The sequence below is a fragment of the Tursiops truncatus genome, chromosome 9 (genome assembly GCF_011762595.2).
Source record: "Tursiops truncatus isolate mTurTru1 chromosome 9, mTurTru1.mat.Y, whole genome shotgun sequence".
Taxonomy (NCBI): Eukaryota; Metazoa; Chordata; class Mammalia; order Artiodactyla; family Delphinidae; genus Tursiops; species Tursiops truncatus.
In genome coordinates this window covers 47,455,783-47,479,937 of record NC_047042.1, presented here as the reverse complement: position 1 = coordinate 47,479,937, position 24,155 = coordinate 47,455,783, and the positions used below count along the sequence as shown (strand labels likewise).

Below are 24,155 nucleotides of genomic sequence, written 5' to 3'. Positions count from 1 at the left end.
AACCGTAGGACAAATGGTGGAAGCAAAGCTATAGAGACAAAATCTCACACGGAAGCATACACATACACACTCACAAAAAGAGGAAAAGGGGCAAAAATCATAAATCTTGCTCTCAAAGCCACCTCCTCAATTTGGGATGATTCCTTGTCTATTCATGTATTGCACAGATGCAGGGTATATCAAATTGATTGTGGAGCTTTAATCCGCTACACCTGAGGCTGCTGGGAGAGATTTCCCTTTCTCTTTGTTCACACAGCTCCCAGGGGCTCAGCTTTGGATCTGGCCCCGCCTCAGCGTGTAGGTCGCCTGAGGGTGCCTGTTCTTCACTCAGACAGGACGGGGTTAAAGGAGCAGCTGCTTCGGGGGCTCTGGCTCACTCAGGTCGGGGGGGTGGGGGAGGGAGGGGCACGGAGTGCGGGGCGGGCCTGCGTCGGCAGAGGAGGGGCACGGCGTGCGGGGCGGGCCTGCGTCGGCAGAGGCCGGCGTGACGTTGCACCAGCCTGAGGCGCGCTGTTCGTTCTCCCGAGGAAGTTGTCCCTGGAGCCCGGGACCCAGGCAGTGGCGGGCTGCACAGGCTCCCCGGAAGGGAGGTGTGGAGAGTGACCTGTGCTCGCACACAGGCTTCTTGGTGGCGGCAGCAGCAGCCTTAGCGTCTCATACCTGTTTCTGGGGTCCGCGCTTTTAGCCGCGGTTCGCGCCTGTCTCTGGAGCTCCTTTAAGCAGCGCTCTTAATCCCCTCTCGTCGCGCACCAGGAAACAAAGAGGAAAGAAAAAGTCTCTTGCCTCTTCGGCAGGTCCAGACTTTTTCCTGGACTCCTTCCCGGCTAGCCGTGGCGCACTAACCCCTTCAGGCTGTGCTCACGCCGCCAGTCCTCTCCCTGCGCTCCGACCAAAGCCCAAGCCTCAGCTCCCAGCCCCGCCCGCCCCCGGCGGGTGAGCGGACAAGCCTCTCAGTCTGGTGAGTGCCGGTCAGAAACGATCTTCTGTGCGGGAATCTCCTCGCTTTGCCCTCCGCACACCTGTTGCTGTGCTCTCCTCCGCGGCCCCGAAGCTTTCCCCCTCAGCCACCCGCAGTCTCCGCCCGCAAAGGGGCTTCCTAGTGTGTGGAAAACCTTCCTCCTTCACAGCTCCTTCCCACTGGTGCAGGTCCCGTCCGTGTCCTTTCGTCTCTGTTTATTCATTTTTCTTTTGCCCTACCCAGGTACGTGGGGAGTTTCTTGCCTTTTGGGGTGTGTGAGGTCTTCTGCCAGCGTTCAGTAGGTGTTCTGTAGGAGTTGTTCCTCGTGTAGATGTATTTCTCGTGCATCTGTGGGGAGGAAGGTGATCTCCGCGTCTTACTCCTCCGCCATCTTCCCCTCAATCCTGTGTTTCCTTTTGACTAGCCTTGCTGTCTACCTCCCATTATGTATATTTATTTTTTCACTTCCTGTTCTTTAGTTATTCATGAAAATACTAGCCTTACAATTAGTGAAATATACCTTTTGTCCTTATAGACTTTGTCTTTAGTAGTTATCCTCATATATACCATGTATATTGTTCTCTGAGCTTCAAATCTTTCCTCTTTTCTGCCTTACTTACTGGATCAGTTGGTACACGAGTTAAAGATTACTTGTGTAATGTTTTATATTGTCTGTAATTTGCTTCCAGTTATTTCAGCACACATATCACCATATTTATGGTAATAACTTTGTTTTAGGAGCCTTTAGTTAGCATTCTAGGTATAACAATCATGAATCTTCACTCTAGGATTAGTAGTTGAAAGTCCCTAATTAGAAGTCTACATTCCAGCGATGCATACTTTAAATAGTAAGGTTTATTAATGTTGGGGATGTTACAAATAATTGGTGAAATGCATAATGTTGAACATGTGTGGATTGGTTTTAGAAATATTTTATGTAAATGGACTTTGAGTCAAGCAAGCTAAGCTTTTAGAGTAACACCTAACTCTAGTTCTCATTTGGTCCTGTTTTCTGAAATGTAGGATTCCATTGAGGGATCCAGTTAGAAAATTAGACACATCCTACTGTAGAATATTGTCACAGTTGCTTTAAGTATACCTCCATGCAGGTTACTTGTCAGAATAACTAAAGGACAGAAATCTGAGACTTCACTGAGCTTGCAAGAGCTGTGGGTCTTTTTCTTCCATCCTCCTGCTCATCAATGTGTTTATATGCAGCAGAAAGCTCTCACTTATTTAGAATCTTTGGAGATTGCCAACGCTTACCCCCAAATGCCTGATAATTGTGCACTTCAGTTTGGCTTATGTCAATTTAGAACAAGAAGCTAACATACTCCCTGGCACACAGTAGGCAGTCAAGAAACTATAATTCTTATATCATAAATCAGTGAGGGACAAAAAGGAAACTGAAGTTTTAAGGCTGTCAGGATCCTCCTTTCTGAGGATGGTTTATCGCCAGATTTGTTTTTAAAACTTTAAGATATGGACTGATCCTGAATTCATTTTGACCTGCATTGACTAAAGAAAATGTGTCATAAGGAAGTAAAGGAAATAAGGTTTTTTTTTCCTTATTGTTGAAAAAAATGTTGCTGTTGTTTTGAAAAAGTGTTGGAGCTCAAACTACCAGAAATGTGAAAAAGAATGATTCTAGTTGAAATCTTATAAGCTAATTTTAACTTTATTTGTTTTCCATAGCCTTGGGTTGCTGGGTCAGAAATGTCATTGCTAACTGTATTCGTAAACTTGTTATCCCTAAAAGCCTGCCTCTGCTGCAAAGCAAGGGATATGGTCTTGTTTTGTTTCCTTTGATCAAGGAATAGAATATCACTCGTTGGCTCTGAAACAAGAAGTCTTAAACGTAAACATCCTTTTGTTTGCTTTTCTCAGTGAAATAAAGCAGGAACAATGTGAAGGTGACTGAACTAAATATATATGTTTATATCTTGAATGGCGTTGAATATTAGGACCCAGGATGCTGTTGGCCTTTAGTTTTTTGCATTGCAGTGGTATCATGATGGAGCTCTGATTATTATTTGTGTAATTAACTATTCATATATATTTGTAGAGCAGTTATGGTAATATAAATAAAAATGATAGAACTATTATAAGAATACTGAAAGAGTCATGACCATATTGATGAAAGGGGAAGTCTTTACCTAGGTCAATTTTCCTTTCATCTCTGAGGTTCTACCTGATGAAGGCAAAACAAAGCCTGGTGGCAGATGATGAGCCATTGTGTAATGATACTGTAGTGCTCTGGACACAGGTAGGGATTTTGGCAGGCCAGTCTACATTATAATACTAAATTAGTCTTGCAGATTTTTGTTCCAAGGGCATTAAGCATCATAGTGGATTAAATATTCAAAACTTATTTATAAATGAGAATATGAGGTGAGTGTAGGTATCTGGGGCAATATTGTTATCTCTCATATTACCCTGGAACATCTTTCCCTCCCCTGACATTGAACCCAGCGTAATTATTTGGACTATCTCATTTCATTCTTACAGCAACTTTATGCGGTAGGTATTATTATTATAATAGCCATTTTGTGAATAATGAAACTGAGGCTTAGAGTGGTTTTACAATTTGGCAAGAGCTACATAGCTAGAGAATTTAGGAGGTATTTAATTTAAAGTTAGGATCATACCAATTGAGAACATATTTATACCTATATATGTATATATAGAAATATATAAATAGATACAAAAGGATATATCAGTAGATATAGGTATATCTGCCATGTGCTTTTTTGGTTAAATAATATATGTATTTCAGAGACTTTCATGTCAGCGGAGATCTTTTAAATCATTGCATGAAATTACATATTTGTATATATTATAATTTAGTAAGACATTTTCTCTATCATTGGACATTTAGGTAATTTTCCATCTTAGGCTATTATAAATAGTTCTGTAATGAACTTCCTTGCACAGGTATCTGTGCACACCTGCAAGTATCTCTATAAATACTTAGGTATAGCGTTATTGGATCAAAGGCATTTACATTTAAAATCTTGATAGCTATTCTCAAACTGCGACCTTTTTCCTGCTTTTCCAAGTGTATTCTTTTTCCTATATCCTCACAAACACTGGATGTGCAGTCTTTTTTTAAAAAAAAAATCATCCTGTGGGTGAATATATAGTATTTACTTCTTGAATTTGCTTAATTTTTAATGAAGTTGAGCATCTTTACATCATTTATTGATATGTCTTTGTTGAATTCTCAGTTTCCTTTCCCCTACTTACAGATGTAGTTAAGTTGATAAAACCCTTTTTATATTATGAATATTCATATTTCAATTTGATATTTGGCAATATATTCTCCTAATATTTGACTTGTTTTGTAATTTCATTATGGTATATTTTGTTACCTAGAAGTTTTTAGCATTAATTTTTAATCAAATAGTTTACTCATTTTCTTTAGGATTTCTAGGGTCTTCGGCTTTTTGGGAATGTCCTCTCTAGCCTGTTAAACATTCTCCCATATTTTCTTTTAGCAGTTTAATAGTTTATAATTTTTGTTCTTAACCAATGTTAAGTTTTACTTTTTGTTAATCATATGAAATAGGAATCTTTTTTCATATGGATATCTCATTCTTTCCCTACTATTTATTGAATAGACCACCCAAGCTAATTTGAATAGAAAAGTAGAGGAGTGAAACAGAATAGAGTACAAAAATAGATCTGTCTTGGGGCAAACTGCACTGCCTTAATAAACTAAGTTTTATTGTATGTTTTGGTATCTGATAGGGTCTATTTCCATCCTTATTCCTTGTTTGCTAGCAGCTTGTTAGTTTCCATGAAAAATGTTAGTGGGATTTTAATTTTGATTGCCCTGAATTCATAAATTAAATTGGGGCAAAGAGACATTTACAGTAATTTAGGATCATAGAGGTTTTTACAATATTAAGGATTTTAATCCAATAACATAGTATGGCATTACACTTCTTCAAGGCTTTTTGAATTTTTCAGTTAAGTTTTATAGATAAAGGATATCCTTGCACATTTATAATCAGCAATTCTTGAGTATTTTATAATTTCTGATCTTTTCTGTTATATTTTCTAAAGCTATTATGGGCTTTTTTGGTAGTTTTGAAATTCTGTTTTCACTGAACTCTTGTTCATTCTAACAGTTTTTCTGTTTAACCTCTTGGATTCTCCAGGTAAACAAAAGCTTAATTTGCAAATAATGAATTCTGGCTTTTCTGTTTCATGTATTTATAGGTTTTACCTTTGTGCCCACATAATTTACCAGACTATGAACAAGCTGAAGATGAAAAGTATATTACATTATTTCTTCTCTACAGAATTAAATGGTGATATGGTCATCTGATTGCTACATGCCTCAAACATTATTTAAAGTACTGTTTTCCAATATGTAGTCATATAGTTAGTTTTCTGTTTGTTTTATTTAATTTCTGGTTATCCCCAAATGGACTTTATAAACCAGACTGATTGGGGAAGGACATTTGATAGCAGATGTGTGTGTATACACACAAACACATATACACATATATACATGTGTATGTATACACACATTTTTTAATTCATACATTAAGTTGGTAGCAAAATTGAGTTATGTTCCCGTATAAATATCGTTTGAATCCTTGTTTAGGATCTGCTAATACTTGAACCTATTAGCAGAAGTAGACAAGTGGCAAACATCAATGGAATAATTTCCGGTCATCTCTGCCGATAGTTTCCAGGACATGTACGTTCCAGATCCAAGTAACTTTCTTTGTATGTTGTTAAAGTTTGCTCCCCTAGGCATGCTGCACTGTGGTCCACTCAACTGTCGATGTTTTCCAAAAGATACAGATATAGATTTTTTCTAGTGTCTTATATTTGAAATATACATTCCACCCCTTCTACATTTGAATATGTGAATCTTTGTTTATTTAAGGTTCAACTCAAATATTTTCCCCTCCATGAAGTTCATGACAATAAAAAAATTACTTGGTATATTCCTTTGTTACATCAGTTATCACATATATTTTAGTTTATTTTGATTTCTATGTCCCTACTGAGCTGTGAGCTACTTGAAACTGTACCTTCTTCAGTGTCTAGCACGATGTCTGGCATAGAGTTGATTCTTTGTAAATTTTTGATGAATGAATAAATAAGTGATTACCAAAACATAAGGGAAGTGAAAGATCAAACAGGCTAAGAGAAAGTCATAAACATGACAATTTAAGAAAAATATTGGAAGGTTTTATGGAAGGGGCATAGGAAGCATATTTTATGAAAAGATTAATTTAAAAGGTACAAACCCCATAGTTTAGAAGTGTTCATTTTGATGTAGAAATGTTTATTGTGTTGTAGAAATGTGGTAGAGACCAAGTGAATGGTACAAGGCTATGAAAACATGTTGAAAGTCAGGAAGAAAAACAGTTATGCATTCTGGTACAAAACCTATAAATGACACGATTTTGAGAAGTATGTAGAATTAGGAACCACACTACATCTGTTTCTTTGTACGCAGTATATATTTCTGGTTTATAGGTTACCATATACAGCATGTAAGAGTTGCCAGTTTTCCAATAATATGAATGTAAAGCACATCTGGACTAGCAGGGCCAGCTTTATAGGCAATAGACTTAATTTCTTTCATTTCTGACCTTCTGTCCTGCTTTCTATTGATGTTTTGATTATCACTTTTTAAAGTATATATTTTTAAAAACTACTCACTCCTAGATTTGGGAGGACATGACAAAGTTTTGTCAGGCACAGTCTAGATACTTCATAATTGTTGAATTTAATTGAAAATGTCAGTTTTTATCATGCAAATTAATTAGGCTTGATGAATTATACATTTCTTTTTAAAAAATATTCTTCAGTGTATTAAGTGAGGGGTTGTATACTTTTTCAAATAAACAAATATTTCAGCAGAAAGAAGATAAAACAAATATTTTTCAAATAAAACAAATATTTCAGCAGAAAGAAGATGTACAGCTACATCTGAAGACCACATTTAGTAGTCTTTTGAATGATTTAGGTCAGAAAGAAAGAGCTACCAATATCCTGTTTGTTCTGCAGCTCTTGAGCAATATTTTGATAGTCATTTCATTAAAAGGTTCAATGAGGATTTAATTTATATCTACATGGAAGTAAAATGAGAGATGACAAATGAGAGCTTAACACAGCCCAGTACAGAATAGAAGTCAGTTTCAATGATTCTGTGTTTGAAATATAATTCTAATAAAACCAGCACACTGCAACATCAGGGCTTGTATAGGTCATAGCATGAAATGGGTTCAGTGCGGGTATTTGCTTCGGTAAATAAAGCCTGAAGATGCTTTACCTTAATTTTACTGCAGCTAATATGGTATACTCTGATACTATAAAAAGTGATAAATGTTGCTAACCATATAATGTATTCTGTGGCTAATGCTGTCTCTCAAATTATTAAAAGTGGTACATTTTTTAAATTAGTAAGTTATTTTTATTCTGATTCAGTTTTCCTTTTCTTAACATCTCAGTTGATTTTATGACAAAACAGTTGTTTAGAAGAAATTCTTCGTACAAAATTTTTAACTTACGTAGTTTTGGATATGTAGCAGATTTTTTTTTTTATCAAGAAAACTGTCTTTTTTAGATTTTCATCTTTTTGTTGATATCTTACTACAGGTCTTCAGCACATACTCCAATGAAGACTATGACAGGAGAAATGATGAAGTTGACCCTGTGGCTGCTTCAGCCGAGTATGAACTTGAAAAGCGTGTAGAAAAGCTGGAACTTTTCCCAGTGGAACTAGAGAAAGGTATATGAGCTCTACAATGTTAATAATATTATATTGCTATGTTAATAATGTAGAAATGACTTTATTTTCCCTAAGTATAGCCTTTCCCCCCCCCCCAAGGATTAGATAAAGCTTTATTTCTCATGGAGGGTTTTATTTATTAAATTTCAAAAATAGTTTATATGAATTCTGTATAGATGGTGGATTGAAAGACTCCTCCCTTACACACTCCACTGAAACCCATCTACTTTAGTTGGCTGGGTTGGCGACTAGGAGTAGGGAGGTGTGAGTGAGGTCTGATGTTTTCTTGGTACTCCTGCAAAGCGCTGGTGCAGGTGAGGAGTCCAGAGAGAGCTGCCGTAAGTGAGAGCTTGGAGCAGGTGGTTGCTTTGGGGATTTTTGGTGGAGGGAGAGTGGTCATGGTTAGATTCTGCATGTAGTAGATAGGGGGAGTGCTGGGCCTTTAGAAAATGGTGGATTTTTGGAATGAAGGCAGTAGAATCCTCTTCATCTCTGAGGGGAGAAAGCTAAAGGAAAGCAGGGAGGACAGGAGCAGAGGGGTTTGCTCCTGATTTTTCCCTGGAATCACAGACTGCCTGCTACAGTAACTGGGACCTACGGGACCAGAGCCTGCTGTGTTTACCATCATAAATCATCACCTGGGAACTGAATTAGGACCTAATGAACAGAAAAATAGCACATCTCAGAGAGCTTTGGAAAAAAGCAGAACAAACAGATGACAACTTGAATAACAAAAAAACCCAAAGAAACCAAATAAAGATGTTCAAGTGTGGCTTTAAAAAGACATTCTTAGGGCTTTCTTGGTGGTGCAGTGGTTGCGAATCCGCCTATCAACGCAGGGGACACAGGTTCGATCCCTGGTCCGGGAAGATCCCACATGCCGCGGAGCAGCTAAGACCGTGCGCCACAACTACTGAGCCTGCTCTCTAGAGCCCGCCAGCCACAACTACTGAAGCCCACGCGCCTAGAGCCCATGCTCCGCAACAAGAGAAGCCACCGCCATGAGAAGCCCACACACCACAACGAAGACTGGCCCCTGCTCGCCGCAACTAGAGAAGAGCCCGCGTGCAGCAGCGAAGACCCAACACAGCCGAAAGTAAATAAATAAAATAAATAAATATATATATAAAAAGACATTCTTAATTAAGCAAATTAACAACAACAAAAATATTTATTTTAAGATTAAAAATTTCAGTAGAGGAATTGAAAAGGTTATTGTTAAGACTCAAATTGGTTATCTAGAAGGTCAAACATAAGAAATGTCCCAAAGTAATTTTTAAATTTTCAAACAGAGCAAAAAATCCAAGAAAAATCATGAAGGAGACCCAATATATAAGTTGTAATAGAAGGGGAAAAGACAGTACAGGATAAGAGACATATTAGACAAAATAGAAGAAATTTTTCTGAGCTCAAAATATATCTGAACCTCATAATTTAAAGGTCCTAGCCAATTTGTTGCAAGTGAAAGGACTTTAAAAAAAATCCCCATACTCAGGCACAGCCTGAGAAAATTCTAATCTTCAAACATAAAGTGAAAATCTTACAAAATACCAGGTCAAAATCAAAGCAAACGAAGCAAAGGTACTTGCAAAAAGGTAGTTATTAGACTAGCCTCATACTTCTTATATGTAACACTGGGAGTGGGGAGGTATGTATGATTTCACACACCACTGAGAAGAAAAAGGATAATGATCCAAGGATCCTTTATCCATCCCAGAATATTTACCTATCCTGATGAAAGAAAGAAATGTGCTTATATGTAAGGACTTAAAGAACATATCTCCTTCATAATTCTCAATTAGCAAGGAGGAAAAGAAACAAAGAACAGCTTGTTCAACACAGCAAATGTTTGGGAAAGAGAGTTGAAAACTATGTAAGTACTAAGCATAAAATTGCTTGATGAAAAATATATAAAGAATACCAATTATTACACTAAACAACACTGGCCAATAATTGTTCCTATAAAAGACACTTTCATTTGAGGTTAAAGAGAATGTAAGAGTGAAGCTTACACTTTTCATCCATTTAAAAATGTAAAAACCATCCTTAGCTTATGGCCCATACAAAGACAGCTGGATTTGGCTGTGGGCCATTGTATTGCTTACAATAGCAAAAATGAGAGCAATCTGAGTAATCATCAATGATAGGAAAAGGTATATAAATTGTAGCATTATCTATTCCATAAAATATTACTCAGCAGTAAAAATGAAGGAGCCACAGTTCCATGTAGCAGTGTGTTATGATTCTTACAAACATGAAATTGAGGCGGGGTGGGAAGCAAATCACAGAAGAAGCCATTCAGTACAATTCCATTTATTTAAATTTAAAAGCCAGGAAAAATTAAACAGCATATTCCTTAGAAATACACAAATAAATAGCTTTAAAAAGTAGTATTAAGAAAAGGGAGGAATGGTAGCACCATGTTTAGGATAATGGTTACCAAAGGAAGAGTGATGATTTCAGGGAGGCTTACATTAGTGGGCTTTTGGAGTATTTGTAATGTTTTCTGTCTTTGTTAGTACATGAAAGTTTGCTTTATTTTTGTTTTACGCAATGTTTTGTAGGTAAATGTTTTTATAAACTCTTTTGTTTGTATGCTACATTTCATAGTAAAGGTTAAACTAGAAAAAATAGAAGAGAACTAAATGAAGTAGTTATTTTTAATTTTTTGAGGAATCTCCATACTGTCTTACATAGTGTCTCCAGCAATTTACATTCCCACCAAGAGTGCACGAGTTCTCTTTCCTCCCCATCCTTCCCAACACTTGTTATCTCTTATCTTTTTGATGATAGTCATTGTAACAAGTGTGAGGTGATATATCATTGTCATTTTGTAGCTATTAAAGCTGTAAAAGTTGTATTATAGCTATTAAAGATACAAGATCTGAGCAAATAGATATTCTGTATTCTTGGATGAGAAGACTCAGTATAGGAAAGTCTCTCCTATTCTGTCTTCTATACCTATAAATGAATAAATAAATTTAATGCGGTTCAAGTAGAACTGCCATCAGAGTTTCATTGTTAGAGGGGATTGCATAATACAATACTAAATTTTATATGGAAAAATACAGACATAAGGGAAGTATGGAAAATAATGTGAAAGGATTTAACTTCCCAACTATCTGAATGTAACGTGAAGCCTCTATAATCAGAACAAATTGTATATATATAGCAGTTGATCAGTGGAACAAAATACAAGGTCCAGGGAAAGATGTTAGTGTGCATGAGAATTTAATAACATGACACATAAGATACTCTAATTTAGAAGTGACAGGGTGCTTTACAAATTGTTCTGGCATAAAGCATCTATCTGAAAGAGTATTAAGTTGGAAAACATCATTTTCATTATATCATATATAAAAATAACTCTACGTGAATTAAATAATAAAATATTAAAAATGACAAAGATATTTGATGAAAATTTATGTCTACATTTATCATCTGGGCTTGTGGGAGGAGGGGCTTAACCAAAATGGAAAATCAGAAATTATAAAAGAAAAGATGGACCAATTTACTCATCCAAAATTTTAAACTCTTAAAGGCAATATTGTCAAACAAAGCCAAGAGATAAGTGATACATTTGAAGGGGGAAATATTTATCATAGATGACATGGAGTTAATAGCTATAATATTCTAAGAGTCTTCGGAAATGTTGAGGAAAAAAGAGTCAGGCAAAACTCATTAGAAAAATTGGCCCTTTACTTCAGAGGAAATCTAATGGCCCAAGTTCATATGTATACAAGCTCAAATCTCACTAGCAACGAGGGGAATGCTGAACTAACATGAGATTTTTTTTCCTGACCTCCAGAGGGTGGTGATAACATCTTCCTAACACAGCCTTATAGTTGTTTCCATCTTGTCCTGGCTGCTTTGCATGCTTAGTGCTCTGCCTGTTCCTAGGAGAGTATATACAGAGGAAGACAGGATGGCTGCTGGGTTCTTGATGATGCAACCACAAGAATCAGGGCCTTGAAGTTGTGGCTTGGACTTCACCCATGCTTGACATCTCAAAGAAGCTGTGCAGAGATGAGATTAGTCACCTGGTCTCTGTGGGTTGATTGTACTCTTTCTTTAATTTTCCTTCGGTTATCACCATGTCTTTCATGTGGTTGGCAATGGGATTGAGGATGGCTCAAGCTGATATTATAGTTTTGCCCACATTTGGTTTTCAGCTTTGCAAATCTGAGTAATTTTCCAGTTAGAGCATCAAGAGGAGCTATGGAAGGAAAGAAGATAATTTTACTAAAGCCTGAGTCCAGGCAGGGAAAATGGATTTAAAAACTCAGATATAATTTTCATGCAGGTTATTTGCAGGAAGTAACTATTATATTTAATGTCATGATAGTATAGAGAATCAACATTTGAGGGGAGCCCTTTCGATATACTGAGTATGGGAACTCAACATTGGCTTGACACGTGATAATTCATAATGAAGAAAAAGTCCTATAAATACAATGAATATGAAGAAGAATTCAGGTAACACTTAATACACACCAGAGATTTCATACAGGAGAGAAACCCTATGACATTTTTCAATGTGGAAAAGTCTACAGAGATCATCTCTTAAACTACACAAGAGCAAACACACTGGAGGAAGAAAAAAAAACTTCTTTGAATGTAAACACTGGGAAGGCTTTTGGTCGTCATTCATCCCTTTATCAACATGAACAAATTCACACTCTAGAGAAACCCTATGAATATGATGAATATGTGCAATAATTCAGCAATACAGCTAACCTTCATATACATAAGAGAATTCATGTGGGAGAGAAGAAACTTTATACATGTGACCAATGAGGAAGAGCCTTCGCACAGATCTAACCTTCATGTGCGTAAGAAAACTCATTCTGGGGAGAAACTCGAAAACTGTAATGAATGTAGGAAAGTTTTTAGCAGGAGAATGCCTCTTGATGAACATGAATATCTATACTGGGGAAACGATTAGAATGTAATAAATATGGGAAATGACGTGTGCAAATATTCTAAATGTAAGGAAGGAAGGAAAGTCTCCAGTGATCACTCATTTAGTCAGCAGTTTTCACACTAGATACCTGTGCCTAGAATCAATGAGGACGTGCCTTCAGCTGGGGATCACATCAAACATTTCCTCCAGGGAGAGCACTCTACATAGCTTTCTTTAGCACACAGCTGAGCAAACACATCACTTTTGCCAAATGACATACTTTTAAACATATGTAGAATAAAGATGTAGGATTATGAGTTGTACTTAGAAATACTTAAAGCAGAAGCTGGCAGTAACTAATAATCAATGAGATGAACCTTATTCAAAAAATTACTAGTTGAGGGCTTCCCTGGTGGCGCAGTGGTTGAGAGTCTGCCTGCCGATGCAGGGGACACAGGTTCGTGCCCTGGTCTGGGAAGATCCCACATGCCGCGGAGCGGCTGGGCCCATGAGCCATGGCAGCTGAGCCTGCGCGTCTGGAGCCTGTGCTCTGCAACAGGAGAGGCCACAACAGTGAGAGGCCTGCATACCGCAAAAAAAAAAAAAAAAATTACTAGTTGAGAATACTTAACAAATTAAAGGTTATTGCTAAAAAGGCTTTTAAAAGCATCAAGTATTCTATTGAGCACATGAGCCCGTTTTCCTTTAACACTCCACCACTGCTGACTAGCTAATACCATCTATTTTTTATGCAGCTAATACACCATTACTATAAAGACTTTGAGACTATCAGAAAATAACTTTGAATGTTAACCAAAAAATGTGGAATGCACATAGTGTATCTTTTATTTCATTAATGTTAAAATATGTGTTCACAGAGAGGAGAATTGGAAATATGGATTTGTAACTGAATTAAAAAACATGTTTGTCAGTATTGTTCAAAGGGCCAGTAAAATGGAAACAAAAGTGAATGCCTGTTAGTAGAGAAATGGTTGGATAAGTTACGACAGCTTCTCACCATGAAATATGCATTATAAGTGATTTAAGGCTATGTAAGTTGATATCCATGCGGTATCATTGGATTAGAAAAGTAAGCTGTAGAGAGAAATAGGTATAATATGATCTTGTTTGTGTGAAGAAAATAAGAAGGAAAATTAAGCCATATATAATATGTATATTATATGCATATAATGTATATATCATATCTGATGATACGTTTATATGCTTGTATAGTAGGACAGAGGAAAGTACTGAGAAACACATACCATCTTATTAACATGAATGGGAATATGGACCAAGTAAAAAAGAAAAGAAGACCGCATAAATAAAGGGGAAATTCCAGATATATTATGATCACATTTATTTAAATAATATATATATATATATATATATGTTTGAGGATGTATGGTCTGTGCTTAAAAATATTATTTAGTCAGGCAGATTGATTGCTCAGTAACCAAATTATTACCTTTTTGAGGGATCACAATGGAAGAGCCACTGGCAGTAGTAAAATGAGACTAAACTAATGAGCCTTTTGAGGGGTCTAATTTGACATCCTTGCTCCCCAGCATAGAATAAAAATTCTGTCAGAGGAAGCATGTCAATATAGTTCACAAAGAACAAAATTAAAAGCAGCAAATAGATCTCAGCAGCTAATTGTGGACGAGTGTAAAACTTAGGTTGTTTCATTTTTTTTTTCCTTTTTCATAGATGAGGATGGACTTGGTATAAGTATTATTGGAATGGGTGTTGGAGCAGATGCTGGACTTGAAAAGCTGGGAATATTTGTCAAGACAGTGACGGAAGGTGGTGCTGCTCAGCGAGATGGCAGGTAAGCCAACTACTGTTGTTAATAACTCAAATCTCCTAGGAAATGTTTCTGGGAATTTCTTTCAATGGTAGCTTTCTTTTGACTTTTTAGAACAGAATTTCAGAGTGTGTCTCAGATGTGGAAAATGTTAAAACACTTGAATTACTTTCTGATTTGCAGGCAGAATACATTCCTTTAATGTATATTAGATAAATAGGTGGATGGATCTGTTATCTGTATCTGTCTACCTTTGTATCTATCCATTCATCTATCTAGCCAGTGGAAGGTGAGCAGAATCATGGGTGTGTATCATTTAAGAATATGTACTGTGGAGATCAGCATATAGTTTTCACTTCAGAGGTATCAAAACAAATAATAGTAGTTCTGGCACTTCTGAAAATGACAGAGGTAGGAGGGAAAATAGGAACTAATTCTGCAATGATGGTAATTCTGGAGATCAGTGTCTCTCAAAATGTGTTCTGTCTAAAAACACAGGTCCTTGAGTGCCACCTAAATCTGGAATTCAAATCTCTAGGAGAGGGTTAAACATCCACCTTGGGTAATTTGGATGCACACCAGAGCATCAGATGGGCATTGTTTTATGTCTTAGCTTTCATCATCTCAAGCTACAAGTACCTTTAAAGATTTGATTAATCCTGACCCTAGGCTCCTGATGCATCAAGTTGGGGCTGAAACAGAAATAAAAGTAGACTCAAAACTATGAGTGCCAAATTCAAAGAAATGTCATCTTATTCTTTTTAGGAACATTGAATAACTGGCTTTGATTTTTTTCAAGGTTTAAGTATGTATCACTCAACCAGCTTATCCAGAAATAATAAACCATGTGGAAAATCATTTGTGAACCTCCAATGAGACCAATAGTAGTATTATTTGTTTCATTATTTTAAAAACATATTTATATACACAGATGTTTCCCAAGAGGAACTAAATTGATTTATTTAAATAGAAAGCCACACCTTCAGTACCATCTCTTTCTATGTGGTTAGGGACCACATCTTAGCCAGTAGCCTTATTTGTATTCCCATGACACTTGAACAGAGAAGGTCTGAAATGAATGTTTTGAGTGAATGTTCAGCTGAGTGAATGTTTATCACACTTAAAACAAAGGAAGTGAGATATTAATATTTTGTGTTTAAAAGTAATTTATTGTCTTCCTCCTTTTCAAAGTAGTTAAGGAAATAACCTCTTTGCCCCTTCAATGAATTATATAATGGTAGTAGTAAATATTTCCTATTATTAATTTAGAACCTTTCTTCCAAGTGAGCTAAAATCTGTTTGTAAAATCTGTATCTTTTCTCTTCATGCTTTGTGAAAAACTTAAGTCATTCTATAGTGATAGGAAATAATTCTTACTGTTAATATTCAAACATATTAAATTATTATAAATCACCTCTCAAGTAAATGAGCCACAAAGCCAAGGCAAACTACAAATTGATTAAAAAGCAAAAAAGTAGATAATTTTGTATTCATCAGTTAGTCAATTCCCATTGTTCTAAACTCAGAACTATTTGTTTTTCTGCCCTCATTTTTTAAATTAGGTTTGTTTTCTATTAACCTATTTACTGATTTGTTCTCCCGTGTAGTTATAATATTTACACTGATATGAGAACTTTGCTTTATCAGTCCCAGTGTGCATTTCCTCAATCCTTCTAAATGAATGTTTACCTAATACAGTAATCCTGCTGTTGTTATAATAGATGCTTAATAAATGCCTCAGTGAATATCTTAAAGAAGACAACTTGATGTAATGAAATGAGCAGACTCTTTGGGATCATGTGACCAGGAGTCTTAATTTCATACCCTCTACTTACCAGCTAAGGGATATTGAACAATTACTTAATTTTCAGGTTTCTACATTGCAGGATTTTTGTATGCATTAAATAAGCATGTATAAATAAAAAACCTTCCACAGTGCTGTTTGTGTATGAAGCTGTTCTTGACTGAAGTAGGCATAAGCTTGAAATTTATTAAAAATAGTTATTATGGGAAGTCTTATGAAAAACTATAGAAAGATGTATGAAATAGGTACAGAATCATAAGATTTTGGAGGTCAGAGGGACTTTAGAGATCTTTTCCATACCTTTCATTTTATTTGAAAATTGAGTGTGTGTATTTGAAAATAAGTGGTCACATTATTACACCTATGGCAGTGTTCGCATCTTTTATTGGGTTGGCCAAAAAGTTCATTCGGGTTTTCCGTAAGATGTTATGGAAAAACCTGAATGAACTTTTGGGCCAACCCAATAAATTATTACACTATTATTACGACCATTATGGGTATGCTCATTTGCACAGTATTTTAATGTTTGCTATTTAAAAGGTATCAGTATTAAAAAACTACAAATGGAACACTTGGTTGCTGCCTCCAGTCAATAATTTTTTAAAGTTTTGTTATGTATACTTACTGATATAGAAAGATATTGTATTAAGGATTTACAAAACAGTATGATTAGTATAATGCCATTCTTGTGTGGATATGTTTTCTATTCTTTTCATCACTCCCCCCACCTCGCCCCCATCTCTCTCTGTCTCTCTCTTTTTTCTCTTTCTCTCTCTCAGAAAACCTGGATTTAATATACACCAAAGTGTTGAATGGCTCTAGTCTGTGTTTCTTTTTAAATTTCATCTAATATGGAATATTTAATTTTGTATAGAGAATATGTAATATTTTATACATTTTAACCTGCAACTAAAATTAATAAAGTTATCACCATGTGGCCTTGGGAAAGTTACTTTTCAGACCTTAGTTGTGGACAGAATTAAAGTTCTGGGTTAGATGTTCCTTTTAGCTTTAAAAGATTGAGTCTGTATTATAGCTTTCTGGCTTGCTTCTAGCTTCTTAATAACTCTACTTAAGAAAATGATTTCAATTTAATCTCAGATTTGGGCAAACTCCCTTCAAGGTATGTCAAATAAACAGGTATATAGAGAAATTCTTTTCTCCCTCCTCTGCCCGTCCCACCCACAATACAAGAAGCCATTTTTGTTGTGTTGCTTTTACCCCTTCCAAATGTCTCATAAACTCATCACATTTTGAGTACTTCTAAAAATTTGCCATGGATATTTATCTCCAGTCATCTATATAGTTAAAAAGTTTTGAGTCTTCCTTATTATTTGATATGATGTCGTAACATTCTAAATGTCTCTTCACATCTGTCTGTATCTTTTCATATGACACCTGAAACGTAGGGGGTGCGCAATAAGTATTTGTTGAATGAGTGAATACCTGTGCTTTAATCTCCTTCAAGACATTTAGTACTGGGACCTAACATTTTTCTGTTCTTTTCTTCTCCTCCTTTTTTTTGGGCTACTTTGCCTCTTATAGTTTATCTTGTAATTTAGCTGAGTGGCATGATAGCCATTTACACTTTCTGTGTTAGTTCTAAATTTTTATTAAACTAATACTAAATATATTAACCATTAGTTTTTGCTGCCATAATTTTATGAATGTACACAGGACACTTTAACACACTAATTATTTCTCCAGTCCTCTTTAATGAATCTATAAAGCAAAATGAATTTTATAATAACACAACTGAAAACGCTGATAGTAGAATAAATCATGTGGATGGTAACTGACAAAAGATATTAATAATGCTGGGCTAAAGAGGCAAATTGAAAATGCATTTAAAATCTGTTTTGTTTCTGGCTCCTTATGTTTGTTTCTCAAGCTTTTGCTTGAGAACACTGTCATTTTAGAACACTGTCCTGTTTATTTTTCAGTTTTTTGGAAAAGATAATCAAATTTGAACTTAAGGTGCAATGTAGTTTATCCTCATTCACGTGTTGGTTTAAATGATTTTAATCATTTTGGACAATCTTTCTGGTAACACTAACATATAAAACAGATGAAGAATCCTATTCTTCTGCTTACCCTGCAGCAAACTCTCCCTCCTTGCAGGACCTGTCTGTCCCCATGAGGTATCCTCAAGCCTGGGACAGCCCTGAATAGGAACTTCTGTTTTCATGTGTCCATATATCCTAATTCCTTAGTCAATGGTTTCCTCTCTGCACACACACTCTTTTGTCGCTCTTCTAATTAAGCATCTTCACCCCTTAGAGAGTTTTGGGATATTACTGCTCTGATATGTATTTTCATATGCATTTAAAACTTTGCTCTCTAGCATTTTGGGGAAAACTCTATGTTGTCCAGTGTTCATTAATGTTGCTCCAGCTCTTTTCCTTTTCATTCATCCTTGGTTGCTTTGTTGATATAAGCCCTGTGAGGTAGGATTTTTGTTTTTGTTTCCCCATCCCAGATACATCATGTCAATAAATAACTGCCCAGTAACATTAAACAAACTCCAGAGTACTCCAACTTAGGTATTTTTACTAGCCTTACCCCCACTGATTCTGGTTTTTAGATTCAAAATTGAGGGATTTCAGAAATATCAGACTGAGGTCGAAAAGCAGTCGTATTGCACACTTGTGTTTATGAGCACATGGAAACATTGAAGAAATGGCCAGGACTAGATGCCTTTTACAAACTAGCCAGCTGCCTTCCTGTAAATTCCATTCCAGTAGACAGTGTTTCCAGGGGAAAACAGGCTATTTCCTCTGCTATTCTGGAAAAAGTTTGGAAAGTCTGTTATCTGTATTCTTTCTACTCTGGGGTGGTCTAATGCAGAGAGCCGTCCATTTAATTTTTACCACCAGGACTCATCCTTTGTCTTTTCTGTGCTTCTGATTATGAACCAAGATTTGAGAGGTATTATCAACTACTACTACTAGTGAGATTGCATCTAAAAGTTACCTTCTCTCAGGGTAAGAGATTGAAGCAAAGTAGGTATCAGATGCCAGAAAACTTTTCCCTACCGTAATAACCACTTATGTAGTAAGTACCCTGCTGGTTCATCACCTTGTGGCTTGTAGGGTCAGTCCATGGTAGCAGTAACCCTGAACAGGTGCCCTTTTTTGTAACCGATATTATTTACTCCTATCACCCCTGTCCAATCGTTTCTACGTCTCCTCCTTCTTCTGCTCATTTTTACAGTTTCTTGAGTTTGTCTCCACAGTAATCACCACACAACTTACCTCTAAAAAGTAAATTGAAATGCCCTTCAAATAAAATAGCAAACTCTGTAGAACTTCCCTCCCTTCCTCCCTCCCTCCCTCTTTTCTAATTTAAAGGTGGCTTTTATTTCCTTGTTTTAATTTTGTATCAGATTTTCAAATCCATTCTTTAATGATTGTATCACTTTGAAATGAGAAAAAAAGTTTTAAAAATTAATACCCTTTTAATGAAAATAATAATCAAATAATATTGAGCTCTTTTTCATCCCCTTAATGCTTGCTGTATTAAGGCAGGCAGGAAGAATTATGTAGGATCAGAAACCTGCAATTTAATTGTGGGATGCTCCTTTCTTACACTGGGCTGTGAATGCAGAGAGCAAATTCAGTCAAATGTCTGTTACCACTCTTCCTGTTGCATGGAATGCTTTAAAGCTCGACGATCTTCTTGTCTTCTCAGTGACCAGTACCAGTGTTCTTTTTTTTTTTTTTTTTTTTTGGCTGTGTTGGTTCTTTGTTGCTGCGTGCAGGCTTTCTCTAGTTGAGGTGATGAAGAGAGCGGGGGCTACTCTTCATTGTGGTGTGTGGGCTTCTCATTGTGGTGGCTTCTCTTGTTGCAGAGCATGGGCTCTAGGCGTGCAGGCTCAGTAGTTGTGGCTTGCGGCTCTAGAGTGCAGGCTCATAAGTTGTGGAGCATGGGCTTAGTTGCTCCGCGGCGTGTGGGATCTTCCAGTACCAGGACTCGAAGCTGTGTCCCCTGCATTGGCAGGCAGATTCTTAGCCACTGCGCCACCAGGGAAGCCCAGTACCAGTGTTCTTCATTCCTTTGTGGAATCTGTATTTCCACCTAGCATCACTTTTCTTCTCCCTGAGGGACGTCCTTTATATCACCAGGTCTGCTGGTGACGAATTCTTTCAGCTTTGTTTATCTGAACAAGTCTTTGTTTCACCTTTGAGTTTTTAAAATATATTTTCTCTTTGTATAGGATTCTAGGTTGGCAGGGTTTTTTTTTTCCATTTAGAACTTTTCCCATATTTTTTTTCTAATTTTAGGCTCATGGATGTGCATGAACATAAGGACATTGACACAGATGAATTAAGAAAATTAGGAAGTGCTATAATATAAATATCAATATTGTTTATTTTCTGCTTAAGTTAATGATAAGCATTGTAAAATTTCTATTGAAAAACAGAAGCCCAAAACCATTTGTATGAGTTCTCCCATCTGTTACATTTTTGAGAAAATGTCTTTTTGGCTTTGGGTTAGAGATTATAGATCTTTGAGTCCAGAACCTTTAGTGTAGTTATTTTATGGTTATTCACATATGCATCTTTAATAAAGAACAAGGGACTATAATGCCTCAGTCTAGAGGAAAACTTTTTAGACTATTTCCACAGTCACTGTAAAATGCCATCATCAGTTGTCAAATAAGCGTGTGCTAATTTTAGAGAACATTTTAGAGTTATAAATGTAATACATGTTCATGGTTGAAATTTTGGAAAGTGTAGAAGAACGTAAAGAAGAAAATAAAAATCTCATGTAATCCCACCAAGTAGAGTTGACCACTCTTAAAATCCTGCTGGTGAATTTTCTTCCAGAGTTTTTTCTGTGCATATGCCTTTGTTTACTTACTTAACAAAGATTAAAATCAGTGAATATATAGCTTTATGGGGTTTTGTACATTTTATTCATCAAGATAATATTTGTTGAGTGCTTACTGTATGTCAGGCAATATGCTGTGTTCTTTATATTTTGTATCTTATTTAATCCCTCTAATAGCCCTGATTAAATACCTAAAATTATTGTTATTTCTGTTTTAGATATAAGGAACAATGGCTCCTCTTATATAGTCACAGCAAATAAGTGGCAGAGCCTGGCTATGAACTTAGGATATCTTATTCCAGAGCCTATGCTCAAATAATATGTTATACTATATAACATTACTAAATACTTTTGTAACAATAGAATATATCTAAGGATATATTATGCTGTAGTATTATATATATGAACCATTTATTGTTCATATTGTTATACTAGTATGTTGTTTCAAGGTATTGATGAGGTTAGCATTTTTATATAAAAATCATTGTGAATATCTCTGATTATTTCTTTGAAAGTACTTCCTTGGAGCGGAATTACTGTGTCAAAGTGCATTACATTTTAAATGCTTTAGAAACACATTGCTAAACTGCCCTTCAGAAAGGTTGTTCAATTTGTATTCCCCAGGAGTGTGTCGAAGAGTAATCTACTGCACCCTTAAGATTAAGATTGAATATTGTGTTATAAAATCTTGAATAATTTGATAATTTCTTGTTTTTGCATCTTTTAAGATGTTTACTGGATGCTTGTATTTTTCTTTTTTTATAAATTATTTTCAGTGTGCTTTTTTCCTGTTTCCTTTTTCACAACTGTGTTGTCATTTGTTCTTTTAATGCTAATCTTTACAAATAAGTGGTCCTTACCAACTGGCTTTACTTCTTAACTGTAAGGAACTTTCTCGTCTACTCCCCCACTCTGATAACAAAAATGATCAAGTCCAATAAACAGATTTAAAGTGCAACTTTAAACTTAATACAGTAAAATTCTGTATTTAGTTTTGAGCCTTAATGTTCTGTCAAATTTATTGCTTCAAAAATTATTTACCTACTTTTTGAGACATTTAAGTAACCTTTTCTTAGACCTAATCTTAAACTTCTCAGTGTCATTATAGTCATTTATTTCTAATGAGATCCATGTCCCTTTCCTTGATTTTTTTGTTTCTTTGTTTTTGTTGGTGTGTGTGTGTGTGTGTGTGTGTGTGTGTGTGTATGTTTGTGAGAGAGAGAAAGAGAGGCTTCCCAGGTTCTCCTTCTATATAGATACTCCAGTTTTTCACCCTGCATTGTAAGAATGCTTCTCTTCCAAGCTGAGCTTCTTGACCTCATTTTTGTATTCAGCCAATGAACTGATTTTTTAAAATGACTACATAAATTACTCCCGAATTTGTATCCCAGTCTCATTGCATGTAGACCTATTCATTTATTTCACATATATGTTATTTTTATCTCAAATTCATCATAAAAGAAATTTAATTCCTCTTTTCCTTATTCTTTTTTCTTTCCCTTGATATGAACAACCTGTGTTTTCTGTGTTGATTCTGTTTGTCATCACTTTAGATGTAAACTTTCTAGTCATCTTTTATTCTTTCATTTATTTTACCCATTAATATTGTATTGTATTGTATATTTTTTTTCTTTGGAATGTCCCTCAGATTCTTCTTTTGTGTTCATTCTCTGGGCCACATCTCTGGGCCAGGCCTTTCTCTTATTCCTTGTGTCTGTGGGCTTCTTTCAGCTGATCTTTCCCATTTTATCCTTATCCTGGTCCCAAGATTATTCTTCTGCAACTGTCACTTTGTTTGCGCAGCCCTTTTGAATAGCAGCATATAGTTGCTCTACATTTTTTACCAGTCATAACCCAGAATCTTGTTGACATTGGATACCAGTGTTATTTCTTAAGTACATACTCTCTACTTTACTCAGGAAAAGTACATTATTGTCTCTGTTAGTTTCCTTCCCCAACCTCCTTGCACATCTGAGTCAAAATAATAAGTACTAAATCTACAGTATATTAAGGCTGTATGATATGTCAGTACTGCACTAATCCTTTTACATATGATTTTTGCTGATCTTTACAACCAGCTTACGTGGTAGTTATAGTAGACCTTCTCTATCTAAACTAAGGATTAATTGTTTCAGGAATTCATAGTTGAAGAAACTTAAGGTTTTATAGAAAACAGGATTAAGAAAACTGTGGTGTGAGGTAAATGAGTGAAAGCATATAAATAAACTTTTGCTGAAATAAAAGAATCAAAATGCATTGTAAAGAAAGAGACTATCAATTACACATTTTAAAATTTTGCTGTAATAGGTATAGTATCATTAATTTACATTTAATATTTTGCATGCTACATACATTTAAATAGGATATCCCTTTCTAACCCCCATCCAGTATCAGGAAAATGGTTGTAAGTTTGTTCTACCTTATTGGTAATGGTGTGTATTTTAAGTGGCATTTTTTTCCCCAATCCATCATCGTTTCTTCAAATACTCATTGCTTTTCTGGTTTTGTAAATTTGGAGTTGTTAACTACCAAGGTCTGGGACTCTATAGCTCAAGCCATCCATCTCCCTTATTCATTCTTAACTTTCACTATGCTTGCAAGATAGGAGACTAGGTCTGGGTTTACTTTACCTCAGATTTCTTTCTCTCTTTCCAAGGCTCCTTTGCAGAAACTTTCACTCCCAGTCTGCCATCTACTTTCTCCTTCTTTTCTTTTTCTATCTTTCAGTAATTCCTTTCTGTGTTTCTCTACATCACACAAATTTAACAATATTAACAACATAGAGATGAGCAGTCGGGACTTCTTTTAGATTATCAGTAACTGAAAGCTTTGGGATTGAAATTTAGATCTGAGCGTTCCAAGGTTCAGGTTTTTTTCTTACTGCCACATTTCCTTTCATCCTCTTCACCCTACCCAGAATCATATTTTTCTCAACATTTTATTACCTTCTACTTCAGGGCTAAGCTTAGTATCCAGTTCCTCAATGAAACCATTTAACTGCCATAAGTTGAGCCCAGCTGAACTCTTGGCCTCTGTACCCTTAAATGTAATAGACTGTAGCACATGCATTTGTGTTTGTTTTTCATCATG

At 35.9% G+C, this 24,155-nt stretch overlaps 1 protein-coding gene across 1 annotated transcript in view; it reads left to right on the top strand.

Annotated features, from left to right (window-relative positions):
• The window catches only part of PPP1R9A (protein phosphatase 1 regulatory subunit 9A), a 316,728-nt gene that overhangs the window by 166,296 nt on the left and 126,277 nt on the right, over positions 1–24,155 (top strand). The window contains exons 3-4 of the mRNA XM_073809700.1: positions 7,586–7,718; positions 14,332–14,452. Coding sequence (XP_073665801.1) covers positions 7,586–7,718; positions 14,332–14,452 — 254 coding nt within the window. The remainder of the gene's footprint in view (positions 1–7,585; positions 7,719–14,331; positions 14,453–24,155) is intronic.